Genomic DNA, 19954 nt, shown 5'->3' with positions numbered 1-19954 from the left:
TTGGTCTCATTTTTTTAAAGAGGGGTAGGGGAGGATCAGGCTGTCACAGGAAGTGAAATTTTAGAATTGCCTTTCCATCAAGCACAGTCAGAAGAAGAACATTTTCATTGTGTAAAATTCCCCTTTCCTTTATCTGTTGTGTATCTTGGAAGTGGGATGTGAAGTTTCACGTCCTCTGAAAGCCTAACTTGAACTCCCTATGACAAATAGTTCTCATTTTATAATTTTCAAATTTATAGTCCATGCTTAGAAACTAGCATAAAAAAGCAAGCTTTTCCGAAAAACATACAATAGTCATATTGTAGTGAAATTAAAGTATATAAGTGAAAAATGAAAATTGGAATGAAATATCACAGAGTAGTTTTGGAGAAATGGCAAGTGTATTGCAATTATGTCCTCAAGATATTTTGAAATGTTTAAATGCAAGCATATGTAAAATCAGGATGGGTTCCACTCTAGTCATAGAAATAACTAAAAGTTATGGTTGGTGACTTATTACACAAGAGGATAGATATCCTCCTCTTGGTCCACATAGCAGCAGTTGACTCATTGAATATGTCATTCACTTTTGATTAGCATAGCAACAGCAACTGCACGAGATATAATTGTTCATTTTTCCTCATCAAAAACCAGGGTGCGCATTATTTTTATTAATATTGTTCTACATGAAATGTTGTATGGCTTAATTGTAACCCTATCGAGATAATAAAAACACACACATGTGCATTACACACGCGTAAATACGGTATTTAGACTTTGAACATTTAAAACAGCCTTGCAAGAGACATACAAATTCAACTGAACTAGCTACATGAATAAATGAATGAATTAAATTTTTTTGTGTGCATTGGCACTTTGAAGTTATTTTGCACCTTTCAATGTATATGGGGAAATATCCCCTTCTCTAAAATTCTTACTTAAAGTGCAAGATTGTAAAGGGACCTACACAACACATTAAAAAGGAAGAATCAACTAAAAGCTTCCTCACAGACAGTGGAAGAATCCAGCTCTTCTCAAAAAGCTAAAAACATTTCATAAAACTGGGTTGTCTTCTCCCAACAAGGATGACAAAGAGCTGGGAAGATTTAAAAGTCTGCCCGAGGAAAGCAAAGTTGACACATTCAACAACAATATGCAGAATACTTAAAACAGCACACATTGGAGGGTCAAGTCCTTGCAGCAAGTGACCACGTATTAGACGGCTGTGTCCAATACACACTAGAGTGAGAAGAACTAGCTATATGAAACAGCTTATGGCACACCCAGAATACACAATAACTTGCTGAAAAGTTACATGAATCTTGTGCCGTAAGCGGTTTCATACAACTACTTCAATTGAATTAGTTTGCTCAATCGCAGGGAGATGACATTAGTGTTCAGATGCCCAAGAGTGTCTTATTGCAACAAGATGCCGCAGTATACCTAGAATGAGCATTATAAACTTACATAAAGATCTAATATGTGGAAATTGAGGGGACGTTAGAGATTGGTTTGGTAGCTTAGTGGCAGGGCTAATGACCCAGGTTCGATTCCTGGTCGAGCCACAAAAGTAAGTTAGACATACCAGGTGTAGAAAAGTTGTAAAAACAGTGTGGCTCTGAGATGTTTTTCTTTTAACCTTCAAGTTTTAAAGTTGGAGGACTAACCACAGACTGGGCTTCCAGGAGACCCAATAGATTATAGAAACTTGTCAATGTCATCGGTACAATATTAACATTATTATTCTAAACTTTTGCAGATTTTGAAACCAACAACAAATTTAACAGCAGCATGCCTACGGAATTTTCCCCACAGAAAATGCACACAAAATTACATAAAGCAACATAGACATTAGAGATGAAATGCAGACTCAAACAGTAGACATTTTTCACATACAAAAGCCACTGAAACACATCTTTTGCGAAAAGTCTGGAATGTAAGTGCAACAAATAAAACAGTGTGCTATCAAAACTACTAACTTCACAAATCATGCATTTTCACTCTTGTAAACTAGAATCCACATTCCTTAGTGCAATATCTACAAGATACACAGTTGGTGTTCAAGCGACTTGGTTGCAGAAGACGCACATGAAGCTACGCACACACAGTTCACAACAGCCTTACCTGTTCGGGCTGGGTTGTTCCAGTCCGTGTTGTGCTGCTTGTGGGCGTCCCAGCCCGTGCAGCAGCTTTCTGCTGATAAAATAAACACAACAAGATTTTTCATTACAAGTATAATTTAAATTAATGCATGTGGTTTTATACTAGGGCATTTTCCGCACAAATTATTTCAAGAGACATCAGAACAAATATGGACACTAAACAGAGCTGTTAGAATACATTGTTACTGAAAGTTAGTAACTGCATTTCACCTTTATGTTATTAGTAAAATTGAACCAAGTGCAAATAAAAACCATTAAAATCAGAAGCTGACAGCCACAATATGATTTGATTTTTTTTTTAAAAAAAAGTGGAAGTATGCCAAATAGTTAAGCTCTGGATCAATTACAAGTCTTCATAACTAAGAAATATATTTGTTAAGGGTAAATAAACTATATGATCTATATTTTAATTCCAATTTATATCTAAACAAAATTGTCGTATCTCACTTTGTCACAATAATAGTATGAATTTCACCGTTATTACAATTTTCTTGTGTGTTCTAAAACCTGGACATTTTATTGCTGGTTGGGATACAGCCGAAGTGATCGCAAAATGACATTCAGAATAGTGTAGCAATTCAACAAAGAAGTTAAAGTAATTCTAAATCTCTAAAATATAAATGCTTACTGCTAATGTAAATCTCACTCAAGTGAGGCTATGCTACAATGGAGTATCTAAAAATAGCAAAGTATAAGCAAATATCATGCACAATGCTGCTCAAAGTGTTATACCAGGGAATTGTGATATGTGAAGTAGAGACTGGAAAAACTTAACACATTGTTGGCGAGTCCTGAGTACTCTTGTATTTTCTGTGCTGAGCATTGTTGCTAGATCACAACTACTCCTTTTTGTTTTTGGTATTTTACACCATCTATTAAGTTTTATGCCATCTCGTAAGTGATTAGAATTGGTTCATGTGCTGAAACTTGATATTCAACTTCAACTTCAAATACAGTAATAACTTAAATTTCAATCTGTATGCAGAGTGCTTTTTTTTCTTCATAAAGGTACCAACTGATCCATTGCTGAAATGTTTTGAGATACTTCCTATTTGTTATAGCCATCACCATGATAAAAGCTTAATAAACATTAAGAGGCTTTTTTTTATCTTCAATTACTAGTGTCACTGCTCTTTTAAAGCAACATACATCCACTATTGTTAAGTTAGTAGAGATTTGCTGTAAAACCACAACAATGTGTTAATGTTACATATAGCTAGAGACAAACCATGAGTTTTAACAATGATTTTACATAGCTTTTACTTTGAACAAAAACATGTACAATGAGCATACCAGTAAAAACAAATACGTCTGTATAAAAATATACACAGTGGAACCTTGATTTCAAATTTTTCCCTATCATATTCTACAGAACTAATTACAAAAAATATGCAAATTTTAAGGTGTAATGCATATGCACACTCTTTTGTCAAACCCACTAGTGTAAAAATAGGAGGCATTACTTTTCAGCCCACCCTCGTACCTTGGTAAATATGCGTTTCCAGACATATGTTGATATGAACTTTTTTGTTCCTTTACTTATCAGGAATCACCTCCTGAAGTTTGTCCCTGTAGTTTCTGTTCACCCTGTATAAGACAATTGCATTGGCATATGGATGTCTTTGAGGTAAATGCCAACCAAAGAACAATGTAGGTAAAGGTAAAGTTCCCCATGCATATAGCACCGTGCCATGAAGGGCACATTTAGGGGATGTGGGGGTATAGTCCCACACATTCTCAATTTTTGTCATGTGATCAGCATCGTGCATTGGCTACCTTTGCTCCCCAAGTTTCCCACTGATTTGAGGTTGGGTGTGCCCCAGAGCAGCTTTATGCAAGGACAGAGCCGGAAAAAAATTCGTCCTTAGATCTCCAATCCAGGGAATCGAACCCAGGTCTCCTGCAAGGCACCGTACTGACTAGACCACCATGGTTCCTGCCAACTATTTTTCTAAAATAAGTTTTTAAATATGCATCCTCTTTCTACAGGAAAATACCTGATAGCTATTGTCACAGGCATTACTTAAGAATCAGGAGAACCAATTAGGTTATTCACTGAAACTATTACCATTTTATAGGAGTAATGGTTAAAACTGAACTAGTACATGCATACCATGCAGTATTGCGAGTCAGATACTGGAATATCTACCAATAAGAACTCTTATTACACATTATGTACTAGGGAGGCAAAGAAACTGGTACCCTATTCACTGTTGCTATCAGCTTAACAGTAAAATTTCTCTATCGGACATATTTGTGATTTAGTGATAAATTCTGACAGAGTTGTAATTCACATATTCTGGGATTCAAACCCTGGATGATGGGAGTAACACATTGTCATTCTCTGGCTTCATAGAACATTGCACTACCACTCAGCTACAGAGGCTTACAGAGGATATCCAGACAGGTCTTTCAGATGTGTTTTGATTCTCTCAGAGATGCCGTTAGTAGTAGAACACAACAAATTGTTGAAGCAAGACATGTAGAGTATGTTCTTTAATGCATTATGATTATATACTACTACATGACATGGAAATGCATACACATGTTTACAATACTTGTTTTCCAGTCATGCAGAGTGGTTAACAAAGGAATTCAAAGTTCATTAGAGAAAGTAACAGCCTATTTTCTAACAATAAAACTATTAAAAAGAGGCAAAAAGGAATGTTAGGTGTACATGAAGTAACAAGAAACTTCAACCAAGTTGATGTACCAGATTTACAAAAGTGAAGTGTTTTACTCTTGATGCCCATATTTACACTAATGTTTTTTACAGCATACTATTATGTTAATCTCCAATTATTACTTACCATCAACTCCTTTGGATTGACAAACTCTAGTGCATGTCTCTTGATTGCATGGAAGGCAGCATTTGGAGCGTAACCAGGATGGGGTGGGGGTGGTTGAGGTGGTGGGATTTCGCTACGGCCGCTTTGCGACAACTGTCTCCGCCTCACAGCCATCATTCGTAAAACCTAAAATTTGAAGAAATATGTTACACTAGTACTACGTACAAAAACGTTGGCCACTCTAGGACTATGATAAAATTCACGTATAATTCCTAGTTTTCAAGGTGAACTTTCCAAAAATTGAATGGCACAAGCAGATGTTTTCACTATTTCAACCTAATGTATTACTGCCTCTCATCACCCACATACATATACACACAAAACATTTTAACAATATAAAGGATTGTGCGATTGCAATGTACCCAAAAATTCTAAATCAACTGAATGCTAAATATTTAATTTAAGATGCGGAGTTTACATTTGCCATTTTGTATACTCAGACTTGAAATACATCTACAAACACAAGTCACAAATGTTACGGGATATAGTAATCCATGAAAAATTGTTAAGTAAACGGATTGAGATAATTCTGTTTTATTTTCCAAGCAGCTTGCCTTTCTTTTCCTTCCTCGATAAAAATAAAAGCTAAACGGTCAAAAACTTGCCTCAGGGTATTAATAAGTATGTATAAATTCAATGGGATTTGGATTATTAAAAGTTGCAATTTTTCACGTCTACGGAGAAGAATTCAAGCATAATTCTCGGAACCAAAAATTCACACATAATTCCCAGAGCCAAAAATTCACACATAATTCCCGGTGAGTAGCCACCCTGTAATAGTTATCTCTATACATCATTATACATATAATTAGAGATGGGACCGATTAATCGGTACCCTATCGTAATCGACCAATATAGGCATATCGGTGTATCGGTAAAATTACCGATTGTTTTACCGATCTGATATATCGATAAATATCTGATAGTTTAGTGCAAAAAAATCTGCCATTTTGTAGTAATTTTTACGGATAATCTCCATGCCCTACTTTTTTAAAAAGTAAATGTTTAAATATGCAATTTCATTGCACTGCAGTCACTTTGAAACACACATTTTTTAAGGAGGTGAATTAACCTTTCAGATTCTTCCAGGACCATTTCTAATTTTATATTGGATCTATAGAATATCGGTTATCGGCATCGGAAATTTTATATCGGTACTTTATCGGTATCGGCCAAAATTTCATATCGTCCCATCTCTACATATAATACATAAAATTACAATCATATAATAAAAAATAATATAAATTAAAAAATATATCATCAGTCTTACGATTATACATTATATATCATATTTAAATTAATACACACACCTAATAACATCGTTTTCTACTCATTTGCAATTATGTAAAAATATACACTCATGGGTGACTAATAATGACCTCCCACGGATGTCAGAGCAGGTCTAATGATTACGGCTTGATCACCAAACATAAATGTACGGCATCATTTTTCTTTCTGTTTTCATTTTATGATATATGTAATCTGTATATTTTAAACAAGGAATAAATAAAGAAAATAATAATAGAAAAGAAAAACGAGGGAACCAGTGAATTTGAAGTAAATGGCATCCTGGTTTAATGAAAGGGACCAGGAGTTTAAGCAGATGCCCTCGAAAGTAAGGGAGGCTGCTTCAAGGGGATCCCCCCTTTTATAGTTGCAGTTCCAGGATATTTAGAGGGGGGGGTGCAAGTTTTGTGTGGCATGTTGTTAACCTTCAGAGATTCTCAAACATGGGAAAAATATCAGTTGATATTGGTGATTAAATCCCAACTATAAATCAGTATTGACTTAGGTCTATTAAAGAGCATACTTAAGTCATTTAAGTATCAGTTTCTTAGGTCAAAGATATCCAAACCCTGCTGCTCAACAATTATTATATCTATAAATATCTTATAATTTAGTGCAAAATTCTCCAATTCTACATTTCACCTAAACAGATAAACTGAAATACAGGGTACAGGATAGAGTAAGCACACCGGCCTGATACTTTTCTCAGGTCTACAAATGTCACATGGCATTTTTGTGAAGTATGAGCATACTGGAAATTATTTTAAATGATTTTCATTAATTTTGCACCAGTATCATGTGAAAAAAAATTAAAATTTAAAAATAAAACTTGCATTTTGCAGTTCTAATGAAATATTTACACACTAAAAGTTATCCTGAACTACTTTTTAAAGTTGTTATAACATTTAAGTAATGCTGAAAATCAAAATTGGTATCACCATTGGCTCAACCGTACTAAAAATTAAAATAAAGCTATATATTATAAAATATATTTAATTATGTAAGGAAATGCAGTGGAACCTCAATTTCTTTTTCAATGGACCAGGCTGAAAAAAAGTTAAAATGTGGGAAAATACAAAATCGGTTTTCTGCTGTATTTGGTCAAAACCTTGAGGGAGAAGATGAAAATCAATAACATTGTATGCAGGAAATCTGCAAATCATGTCAAAGCAGAGTGTATTTGAAAAACATTCAGTGGGGGAAATTCTAGTATTGTAGCTACCTTTAAAGCACAGGAAACACCTCAACTATGTACAGTCATGGGGCACTTCTGAATGTAACACATTCAAAGGTACTCAGCGAGATTGTTACAACCCACAAGAGACTGTGACTGTTACAACAAAAGCAATCTGGGTTTAAAGTAGCGATGGGACAAATCAACCGGTACTCTATCGGTATCGGCTGATTATCGATCCAATATATCTATAAATATCTTATAATTTAGTGCACAATTCTGCCATTTTGTTATCATTTATGGATAATCTCCTTGCCCTACTTTTTAAAAAAAGTAAACATCTAAAGATGGAGCTTCTTTTGCACTGCGTAAACATAAACATGGACAAATGAGTTGCTTCCTTACCTCTGTATTACAATGCCTATCATAGAGATGAGTCATGAGAGAAAACCTTTTCCTCTTCATCCCATCACATCTCTCCCACAAGCACTGCAGCTCTTCTACACCTAGAGGACAGTGAGTTCGGCATGCGTGCATGTAGACCTCATTCGCTGTTTTGAAACTCCTACAAAAATATAAAACGTCGATTAGTTCCTATTTGGAATAGTATTGATATTGGTACAATCGAATTTAATTAAATATGCCCACTGTAACCTTGAGGCAGTTTTCAGACCACAGTGACAAGCAACACATGTCATTTTTAAATGAACCTTGAAAAATAAATGTAACCTTTCGTACCAGCGATGCAAGCTGCATATGCTGCTTGTCACTTGCATGTCACTCGGGCAGACCCATTTTCTCAATAGGATGTACTATGTTGCCTTAGTCTTTTCATCATGAATGCACAGTGTGTTGATTGTCACTTGGGTGTGAAACATTCATTCAAGTTGCTTATCACTTTGGTCTGAAAGTTGCCTTAAAGCTCTGCTGTGCCTAGGATCTCTTCAGCAAAAAGTTTATTTTCACTATAGTTTGTATCAACTCCAATCATATTACTTTGGGAATACATATTTCATTTTTCATGGAAACAAAAGATATTGCATTACACACTGTGCTGTTCATTTTTCAATATTTTTTGGAAGGTGTGGGCTACATTTTCTTACCACACTATGCCACAAAAAATGTGAAATAAACTACAAGATTCAAAGTAAACTATCACACAAAAAATTAGAAATAAATTACTGACACACCTTTCTGAGAGTGTTATGAAAATCATAATACTGAATAATTATGCTGGACACATTGGGATGGACAAACAGACTTTTTTATACTTAATAATAATAATCCAATAAGAACATACATGAACAAAACTCATCAATACAGGTACAGTAAGTCTACAGTGGAACCTAGTTTTCACATTCCTGTACTTATAAGTTATTTCTTTCATATTGGTTCTCTGAAAAACATAAAATTGAAGTTTCGCTGTGTGTAGCTTAATTTCAATTTCTGAGAAATGTTCAAGAATGCATGATGGCAGGAGTCAATAAAATATTACGATTAGTTTCTCATTAAGGAAAAAAAACAAAACAAAAAAAACAAAAAAAAAAACAGGACTTTTCCTTCTGTAACTATACCTGAAGAGAATTTCCCACAAGTTTCATTTATTGTTACAAGAGCCAAGAGCTTTCTTTTTTGACCACTCCAACAAACTTTAATTTGAAATATACGTTATCTGCAGACAGTACTATCTGGAACATACCACGAAGTGAGATAATCCACACAAGTGAACGTGTGGAGATATTACCAAAACCAATATTCTTTGCTTTCATACAATTTTATGTTTATGCTTGTAGAACTAAGGGAGCTAAGAAATGAAATTGTGCTGGAATGAGTTGGTGAAAAAAAAAAAAGTAATGCTGGAATTTTGCAAATTTCAAGAAAACGAAATTGGCTGGGGCAATTGGGCAAGAAGGGGGTTCCTGAAAGAGGGTAACAGTTGGCGAATCCTATGTTGACATGAAGCTTAAGATGCAAGATTAGACTGCCTGGAAGAGGGGAAATCTTCATTGGGCAGAGAGCGTAAATAAATTACTAAGAATTGTAACTCACATTTTACATTAAAATATTCCTTATTTTAATAAGAGTAAAGAAGAGTAATACAGGATGGGACAGAAAGCCTGAAAATTGTTAAAATGATATAACTCAGTAAATAAAAAGAGTTCATCATTATTCATGTGCTAGCCTTACAGCGACATGCATGACATTATTATTGGAAGGAAAAAAAAAAGATTTGCACCGACATTAAGTGTGGAAAATAACATCTTGCAAATAGCACCCATTTCGGTCCACACACTGCTGGAGTCGGTCGCTGAAACTTCTCTTTTCTGGGAAGATAAAACCTGTCGATCCTTGTTTTGTTTTTAAATTACATCACATGGTGGGGGTCGAAGGAGGGGAGGTGGTGGGAATTCCACTCACCATTTCAGTCACCATGGAGCCATGGAACGCAATACATTGCTTTCATGGGCACCATTTGCAATATGTTTTCTCTGCACTTAATGTTAGTGTAAATCATTTTTTTTTTTCCCAAGAACAATGGCATACATATGGCTGTAAGGCTAGCACATGAATAAAGATGGATTCATTTTATTTACTGTGTTAGATTTTAAAATCATCAGGTTTTTCTGCTCCACAATAGAAACAATAAAAATTAGCATATCTATTTGACAAACAATTATATTATCACAGCTTGAAAGGAAGTGTGATAAAAAAAAGTACTGACCTCATACACCCTCTCCATTCACAGAGGAAGTGTACGTGCTGTACTTCTGCAGTCTGGCTTCTTGTGTGAGCCACAGGGGATGGAGTCGCCCTAGGTGAATGCTCCGCTTCACTCCCTGGCGTTCTTGGTGTCGGAGGCCTTGATACAGCTGCCACGGGTCGTGAGCCGGTTACCGGAGTCTGGGACCTGGAGGTCAACGGGGGAGGGCCTTTCATGTTAGCTGCCGTTATTCTGGAGGGGGCCACTTTCATTGGCGTAGCTGGCATCGTTACATTAATGGAAACTTTTGCACCGGGGGACGGCACACTTGTTGGCGAAGCAGTCCTTAGACGCTGCTGTGGTGAGTTGGCAACACTATTATTATTAACATAGTTTGTCGTCGTCACCGGAGTCCTCGTGCCACTGACAGGTACACGCGCAGTCCCTGTCACTGTAGTCCTTGCTCCAGAAATAGGAGTTCGCGATGCCGACACAGGAACAGAAACTGTCACCGAAGCGGGATTTGAGTTTGAACTTGCAGACACCACACTCACTTGAGGAACACTTTGCTGATGAACATTCTGCGCCACCTGAACACATGATTGTGATGTGTGTAACACATTTTGTAAACTAGGTGTAGGTGATCCAGTCGAACTAGCACCTTGTATCACTACCCCAGCAGCAGCGGCAGGAGCGGCAGCAGTGGAATTTGAATTTGATGGCACAGACCCACTGAGTGGTGCAAGGGAATGGGTCACTCCTCCCTGACCCGATCTGGGCACCTGCACGACAACCTGCTGGCCTTGCGGTGTCATCACCACCTTTTGCGTTGCTTGCGGTTGGAGAATTATGATGGTCTTTGTGTTTGTACCTTGCTGCTGCGGGGTCTGGGCCACTAGCACAGTCTGCGTTTGTCCGTGGACCAGAGCAGTTTGCGGCTGCGCAATCACATATGTCGGTCCACTTCCGCTTCCGGCACCAGACATGACGACCGCTGCCTGGGAAATTGAACCTGGTAAAGCTTGACTAACAATATACTGACCACTGGACCCCGTCGGCTGCGTTCCGACAAAAACCTGGCCTTGGGGCATCACTTGCGCATGGGAGACTATAACTTGTCCCGACTGCGACTGAGATATAACTACCTGTCCAGGCTGAATCAACTGGCTCTGGCTTACTTGGTTCCCCTGGCCTTGCGCCACCAGCACCTGACGCTGGGCAACTACTTGTCCCTGCGATTGCATCAACACCTGCCCTTTCTGCACGTTGATCTGTCCTTGTTGCAGTAAATGCCCATGTGGAAGTACCACCTGATTGCCTTGAGAGACCTGATTGGTCTGTCCTTGCTGCAAAGTTATCTGTCCTTGCGATATGACCACCTGGCTCTGTGGAGTGAGCTGGCCTTGGGACATGATGATCTGCCGTGGGGTGACGACAAGCTGCTGTTCCTGGCTCTGCTGCACAACCTGCGGATGCGAAACAAACACTTGCCTCACCTGCCCTGCGATGCTTGCACTGTTCAAACCACTTTGCGCAACTGAACCATCGTGCTTCACTATTATCTGCTGGTCGCCCTGGCCTTGAACGGTGTAGTGGATAGTGCCCTGGTGACCAGCAGTTAGATTTTTCGTAGGAAATGCTACCGACACACTACCTGTCTGAGATGCTAGTCCTGCTCCGTTCACTGCCGCAACTGCACTAATGTATGGACGTTTCGTTTCTGGTGATTCCCTCGAGTAAGGGGCAGGTCGTTTTATGGGTGGGTGTAAAGCTACTGGCTTGTATGATTCTATTGCAACAGGCGGACTTCCGATCAGATCCTCTTCGCTCAAACCTGATTTGATGAGAGCAGTCTGTAAAATTGTGCTGGTAGTGGAACTAATGACTGTTGGTCTGTCATCGTCACTTCGTTTCTCATTGTCCATAGAGTTATTCACAACACAATCTTCCTCTCCAGTGCTCTTCTCGTCCATCTGCACCTGGGTTGAAGTCTCTTTACGAGTCCCGGCTTTCCCTATGTTATTCTCAACAAGTTCCAATCCCTTTTCGCTGAGTCTCAGTTCCCTACCCAACACACCGTTTGGAGGATCTTTTGCAATCTTTTTCTCGAGGAGATCGGCCAGCATCCCTTTCAGTTTCAACCCACCGTTGCCGGAATCTTTCAAGCTGTCCTCGCTCCGTGAACCGTCATTCGAAGCCACTTCGGCATCAATGTCCAATGGATGTGGTATCCCATTCAGGAGAAAGCCTTCAAAACTCGTCAAAGAGTTGTCTCCGTCGGTGGACACTGCACCGCTAGACATCAAGGAATTAGCGGTGGATGCTGCGGAATCAGAATCGTCATCCAGTCGGGTCCTTGGAAGCTGTCCCAGGGTGGAAACCAAAGGTGGTGGCTGTGGAGGATCTCTTCTCCCTCGCAGGGTTGTGTTGGAAACGTGATTCTCTACACGTTCAATGCGAGTTGTATGCACTTCACCGCTTTCAAGCAATTCCTTCCCATGTTCCATCTGACAAGAAAGAAAAATAAATTCTGTAATATTTGCATTAGGATAATTTTACTCTGCAACTAGCACATACTTTCAATATCTAACATCTCCCACTAAATGATTTTTCTTAATATAATCAATCACTACATGATATATAGTAAAAACAAGACAATTCCACCACTACTCTGGGGATACTGACATGAAACCACTAGTGCAAATGAAAATTCATGTGTTGAATGTATATACTTTCTATTACTATAAGGTACTTACAGCATTTGATTTTCCGCAAAGTTTATACTTATGAATACAAGTATTTTGTCAATTTGCGTTAACTATTATGAACACACACTTTAAAATGTAACCTAAACCATTTAAATAAATAAAAAAAAATTAAAAAACAACAATTACAACGGCAAGACACAAAAGCAGACAGTTTTGAAATTTCTGTCAATTAAAACACAATCAGCATAATACATAAACCTCCTTATTTTCAAAGTAATGCCTATTACAATTTTACAATTAATTTTACAAAGTTTTCTCCTTTCAACATATCGAGTCAGTGTGAAATCTGAATCTAAGCAATGTTGTTGCATTAACATTCTTGTTAGGTTAAGGTTTATACTGTTATGCTTTGTTTACTTTCTGGCTTTTATGTTTGATTTATTACTGTTCATATTGAGCTCACTGCTATTCAAGTTACGTTGAAGTGCTTATTATTGGGAACAGAAAGAATTTTATCTTTAAAATGCCACATGTTTCGTCCAAATTAGACTGTTGGTTCACGAAATATAGCAATTTACATTTTTCACGTTAAGTTCTGCTGTCTGTACATTTTTACATGTGCTCTGATTTTGGTAGATACTGTTTCTGTCTTGTAATAGATATACAGATGAATAACAAACGTGTAATGACTGGAAATTGTGCCATTAAGGCAGCAGTCACAGACTAGCCTATATAAGCATATACTGTAATTCATATGCCATGGTGTGTAAACAGAAGGTCTAAGGTCTAAACGTGCTGTTCTTTTTCAAAGGTAGTCACGTGATTGTGTGCATTAATGAACCATTCATATTCATAAAGGAACATTTACAATAGGTAACACACTGGATTGGTCAATTTGTATCAGTAGTTTATCAGTATTGGTGCAATTTTCATACTGGTCCATACTTATTGTACACACGAAATAAATCAGACAAGAAACACATTCAACATAAAATGAAATAGTTGATATTTCACAGTGTGACTGCACCTTCATGTTAAAATTGAAAAATGTTTATGTACATTACAGCTAGCAGTGTTTAGTGCTACAGTATTAACCCCACACAAGTTGACACAATATCACTTTTAAATAAAACTCAGAACCTTTTCAATATCAGGGTTCCCACTTATTCAAACAAATTCTGTCTTTTTCATGCACTTTTTAAATAACTTTCTGGATCACTCTGTAATGATTTAAGTTTTTAATAATAAAGTGTTTATATCTACAACTTTGCATATTAATAAAATGAAACAAGTTTATTCAATATTGTTGAAAATTAAAGATGAAAAATTAAAACATTGTTACACAAAATATTCCTAAAATGAGAAACTATTTGGGAATAAAACATAAAATGCCAGGCCAATGAGAACCCTGAAAATGGTTAACACTGCTGTCAATGCAATCTTAAAATAATTTTTACAAAATAAAAACTTACGCTCGTTTATTTCAATACAGTATAAACCACAGTCCAAAATATATTTTTTTTACACCAAACACCCAATGAAGATATACTGTACATACCCAAGGGAATATACTGAGGGTAGTGGCATCCATTGTTAATGTGTTAGAAAAAAGTAATTTGAGATTGGAATGAGTACAAAGCATGTACAGAAAACTTACCTTGTGTACCAATATATTCCCCACCTGAGTTCGCCATCAGTGTTAGCAGAATTACACATACAAGATACATACAAAATAACATACATGTTTTCTATTTGCAGGTAGTTCACAACCACACACACACACACAGGTGTACATAATAAAACATGCTTCTGCCATTGTTAATAAGTTTCAGCCTAAACCTGCATGCACAAATTTTTGTTATAGTCGTACACGGAAAGACAGAATGCATTTCAAAGTTGACACTAACAAATTTATGTATAATGGTTGACCGAAATGAGGACAAAGAATGTAAAGAAGAAACAAATACAATAAGTTGTTAAAGATAACATCCCAGCATTCAATTGGAAACAGTGGTAAAGTGAGATGCAGGATTTGGTCCTGAACTTCTCATAACTAATCCATTTTCATTACTGATTATGCAACTTGTTCGATGAAAATGTGATACCACTATAAGGTTAACTCAATTCATTTATATATTACTCGGTTGGATCTTAAAATGTCCTAAGGCACCATATTAATCATAAAGGAAAGAATTATATGAAACCAGAGCAAAAGCTTAGAAAAGGTTTGTAAGTCCACTTTCAAGCACCACCATGCAACAAGCCTCCATAGGAATTCAAACCAGAGACCCATGGATTACAAGCCACTACACCACTGGGAAGACATTCAACTAAAAATTAAGTATGATTAGTCAGAATAATTTCTGATAATTTTACGGGTTTCATATTTCCATAAATTTTCTGTAACTCTGACAATTAAAGATGCCTGATAGTAGCTGATATCCAAAGAATTTAAAATATGGAAAAAATATAAAAACTGGTAATTATACAATCAGAGTTCCACTGTATAGAGGCAAAATTCATGCACCCTGTTTTTTGGAAAAATTCATTGTATAGTACGTTTTTCTATGGCATCACTTTCTGAGTCTGTTTTGAGTTTGTTTATAACACCACTTTACCTACACAAAGGCAAATTGAGACTAGACATAGCATTTAATGAAATGATTGTATTAGGTTATTTCATGCCATTTTTGTCTAATCGCAATGATGAGGATGAGTGATGAGATGATGAAATTGATGAAGGGACACTTGCAAAGAACTTGAACCCTGCAATTTAAAGTGTATCTGTGCCTCCACTGGTATCAAACCTGGGACCCTTCATTACAAGGCAACCACCAGCCCATCCGAGAGGCATTACCAGCTTCAGAGTGATGGTCAATTTGTAATTTGGCATACTATTATGGGATTACTGACACACATGCTGAAATTCTTTAAGTGGCACACACAACATATTGCACTTTCTATTTTTGTTCTGCTATTAATCAGAATGGAGGTGTAAATTGTGTAAATTTTGGGTGTTTCAACACTAAATTTCTCCTCACTTCACTAAACATTTGCTATCTTTATATCAGTGTAATGAAAAAATCTCTAATGCTGTTATTTTAATAATTTGGCAGAAAATCTAAATTTCCTCCAATGAACATACGAGCACATACATCCACATTTAAATTATGTAACTAACATGGGGGAAGCAGAAACACCAAACAATAAAATCTGAAATTAACGTAAATACTCACAAATTCTGCATTTCTGTCAAGTTAAATTCACTTACACAAACACTTTCATACCCTCATGCCCACTGTTTTATAATTGTTGAGGATTACATTGAAAGCTTCAACAGCATGAGGAGGGGGGGGGGGGATGAACATATTTTTTTCTAATTACTGGGGTTTAATTCCCTAGGTTATATACATGGTAAGACAAAGAAATGTGTTTGTTTATATCAGTAACATGCATCGTTTGTTCCCTGTATTGTGTCTTTCGCAATAAGTTCATAATGGGCACACAGATATTGGCATGTGTTTTGAAAGCCCTCATAGAAGGTGTAGGAACAGTTTAAAGTTGGATCCAAACCACTGTGCAATCCAACTTCACTGGGGGATCGAACTCAGGATCCCTTCATTACAAGGCAACAGTGTATTAAGGCAACTGGGCAATCAAGGAGACCCATTGAGTGGAATTTGTGATTAAGGCTTGGTTGGACCTTTGGGTGATGCCAGGGCAACTATTTTCGAATTTATCTCTCTTTCAAAAACCAATGATGCTCCAATATCTGAAAAATTACACATGCTTTTCTTCTATGGCATTCAGGTGTGATTTGCTTTCTCTGTTGTCTAGATATTATTGATAGCTTACTAGGCTTATGTAGCCACAAAACCTTTGCGAATATCTAGACAAGAGTGAGAGCAAATTGCACGACGATTCACGTGAATACTCTATAAGGGATTCTAAGCATATGCAATTTTTGAGATTTTGGAACATCATGGTGGCTTTTCTGGGGGCAGGGTGGTCTAATCAGCAGAGCATCTGACTGCCACGAGGGAGATGCAGGTTTGGTTTCTGGGGTGGGTGATCAGGGTTGCCACGATTTTTTGATTATGAAATTCCCTGACATTTCTAGGTTTTTCAGTCCAAAAATGAAATTTTTCCAGACATGTTTATCATCATGATTTTTGCTTTGAACCTTGTGTGTTTTTAAGTTAAATATATAATCCATTAATTATTATGAATGCTCACTTTCACAACTTTTTTTTAGCAAATTTCATTCTACACAAACAAGAACATGTGCAAATTCAAAGAGTAAAATGTAAAATTTCAATTGGCATCAACTGTATTGGGTGCTACAATCATGTGAATCTAGCATTCAGGCTAAGCTAACAGAGGTACATTATTTCACCATTAACAGATCTCCACAATATAAAAACAATAGAAAAAGTTCATAAAACATACACAATTTTTCATTTTCTGCCAGATTTATAGTGTTGTAGAAAATGCTGCTTTTTTGCTTACATTTATAAGTACACAGCATCTGGAGACATTTTCGTTGCATATATGAATTCTATAGGATATGCCAACTAGACTAAGATCTATAAAATAACAGACTATAACCTCATCTTCAGCAACCTTTCCAATAATTATGATCATATTGTCAATGTACTTTAGATATCAATCAGATATCTGGACTGCAAGTTTTACTTTGATATTCTTTGTAATATCTAGTATTATAAAAGTGAAAATTTATTACAGAACGAAGGAACCATAATTTTGCACAAGACTGAGAAACATAAGAACGAAAGAAGCACTGAATCTTTTTTGGGAGTGGAATCACAAGAACCAAATCCAGAAGTGGAAGTGAACTGCTTGTTCATTTCGGAACATTTCTCTTGCAGACTCCAAAATGAACGTAAACTGCAAAATTCCCCGACATTTCCCTGTTTTCCAGATGCGTAGCAACCCTGGTGATCCAAGGCCGGAATTTTTCCAGCCTTGTTCCCACATAAAGTGGCCCCGGGGGTCACCCAGCTGCAAATTGATGGGTAACTGGGGGCAACCCTGAGGAGTAACGGCTTCTGGAGCATAGTGCTTATCACATCATCTTCAAAATGACCAAGATCGAAAATGTGTCCCCCACATTACCTAAATGTGCCTTTAACTTAACCTTTAACATGGTGATTTTTCAAAAGGAGATGAAAATTCAAAAACAGTTACCCTGTGTAGGCCAAAAGTCCAGCTGAACCTTAAACTGAAGCTTTCCAAATCACACTATTAAAAACACACACACATTTTCCCAAGCATGGGACAAATCAAATATTAAAATAAAATGGGGAAAAAAGAGGGTACCATGTTTTCTAACAATTGTGGGATGAAGTTGAATGACCGACCATTAAAAAAATGACAGCAGGCAACATGCAAAGCTGACGAAACACCTATTGTCAGTATTGGTTAGTAGAGCACTTCATGCACAAACCTGTTCACACACCTCAAATTGTACAGCTCTTGCTCCATTGATGCGAGACACTCGAGGCCGGCCAGAGAGAAAAGCATCCGTTACCTTCTGACCTGACGAGAATTTCGATGTCACAGGACTCAGCACATGAGATGTCGTGGTTATTGTTGACGTTGCTACTGTTGTCGTGCTGGGGTGGGTAGGCTGGGACTTTGTTAGGCTCTGCTGTTGCTGCGGTGGAGGGGACGACTGCTGCAACTGTTGGAGTAACCGCTGTTGCTGTTGCCTTTGAACAACCTATGGGTCGATACAAGAAGACAATATGTTAACATAAGAATGACCACAATCATGGTATTCTATGTATGGAAAGAAAAAATTGGAACAAATAATTATAGTCTTAAATTATACTCTGTATCACCATGCAGCAATACAAAAATGCAGTTTCATAGTAGGACTAATAATATTAATAACTATTTATTGAGTCACTAACATGCATTCTTCTCAGGAGTGCGTTTGTAGATCTTGATAAAAATGCAGATTTCAGTTTTGTTTAAATGAACTCTGAAAAAGTCTATCTGGAGCCATCAGCAAGGTGGAGTCGCATATCTCTAATTCACTGACACTAAAAGAGTCAGACATATTCCTCAGAATGCATTCTTTCCTCTCCCCTGTAAATATGATAAATTGAAGTTATGTCCCTCTGGTTCTCACATGATGAAGTTAGTGACTGTATAGACACAATTATTATTAATATTGATAGTTTTATTATGAAGAAGGCTACACAGAAAATCTGCAAAGACTTTCATGTATAGTTGTCGTCCCCAAAGCAACCTCACTTTACTTCAAAGCAAGTTCCGAAAGATCAGTTTTCCCTCTAACAACAATATGTCAAGTCCACGTGGAGTCCAATAAATCGCTCCCTCCAACCTTTCCCACCAATAGTGTCCATCCAAGAAATGACAGCTCTTGTCAAGTCCACGTGGAGTAAATTAGATGATGCCAATTTAGTTTCTTTAGATATTTCTGAAAGTGAGGTTGTGATTGTGTTGTCTTTGCAAGGTTGTGTTATTGTGGTGTGCTATTTTTTTTTAATACAATAGAAAGACCATGGTAGTATAACATCGCAGTGAATGAATGGATGTCTAAACACTGCAGGCAAAAGTGACAACATTGCTTTTCCGAAAAACAGGTGATGGCTCGAACCCAGATACGTAGCTGGTCGGCTTCCTCTGGGGTTGTGTCAAAGGTACTGAACTGGTGATGCTTAGAAGACCAGCACTTAAGTGGATGTAAAAAGGGAAGAAGGGTTGTAAATATCAAATGATCTGTTACAAAATTATAAGAATAGTTTAGAAAATGATTCTTCTCTCCATAAAAAAAAAATCTCAGTTTGAAGCGTAGCAAGTGCATTAGCTATAAAATTCTTTTCCTGCAATACTAATAACAGTGTTCAAACACACCTATCACACAATTTAAATTTCCAGGTAATTTGTAATCCTTGAATGAGCCAACTGCAAAAACACTTGGGCCAGTAAATAAATTTTTGAAAATTTACAAAATATAATTTCTCTCTATTCGTGGTAAGATAAAAATGCGATGTATCATTGTGCTGGAACCACTACATTTCTATAATTCATATTCCTCTTGG

At 37.0% G+C, this 19954-nt stretch overlaps 1 protein-coding gene across 8 annotated transcripts in view; it reads right to left on the bottom strand.

Annotated features, from left to right (window-relative positions):
• Bap170 (Brahma associated protein 170kD) overlaps positions 1-19954 on the bottom strand; it is a 138591-nt gene that overhangs the window by 10406 nt on the left and 108231 nt on the right. For 5 of the 8 annotated variants that reach the window (XM_083129565.1, XM_083129559.1, XM_083129564.1 and 2 more), the window contains 5 exons: positions 18328-18603; positions 10174-12659; positions 7857-8016; positions 4952-5116; positions 2104-2175 (listed from right to left, as the gene is read on the bottom strand). In XM_083129565.1, the coding sequence (XP_082985691.1) occupies positions 2104-2175; positions 4952-5116; positions 7857-8016; positions 10174-12659; positions 18328-18603 (3159 nt within the window). The remainder of the gene's footprint in view (positions 1-2103; positions 2176-4951; positions 5117-7856; positions 8017-10173; positions 12660-18327; positions 18604-19954) is intronic. The other 3 variants (XM_083129563.1, XM_083129561.1, XM_083129562.1) reach the window with 3 other exon arrangements.

The sequence above is a fragment of the Lepisma saccharinum genome, chromosome 10, assembly GCF_977018435.1.
Source record: "Lepisma saccharinum chromosome 10, izLepSacc3.1, whole genome shotgun sequence".
Taxonomy (NCBI): Eukaryota; Metazoa; Arthropoda; class Insecta; order Zygentoma; family Lepismatidae; genus Lepisma; species Lepisma saccharinum.
This window is presented reverse-complemented; position numbering and strand designations above follow the sequence as displayed.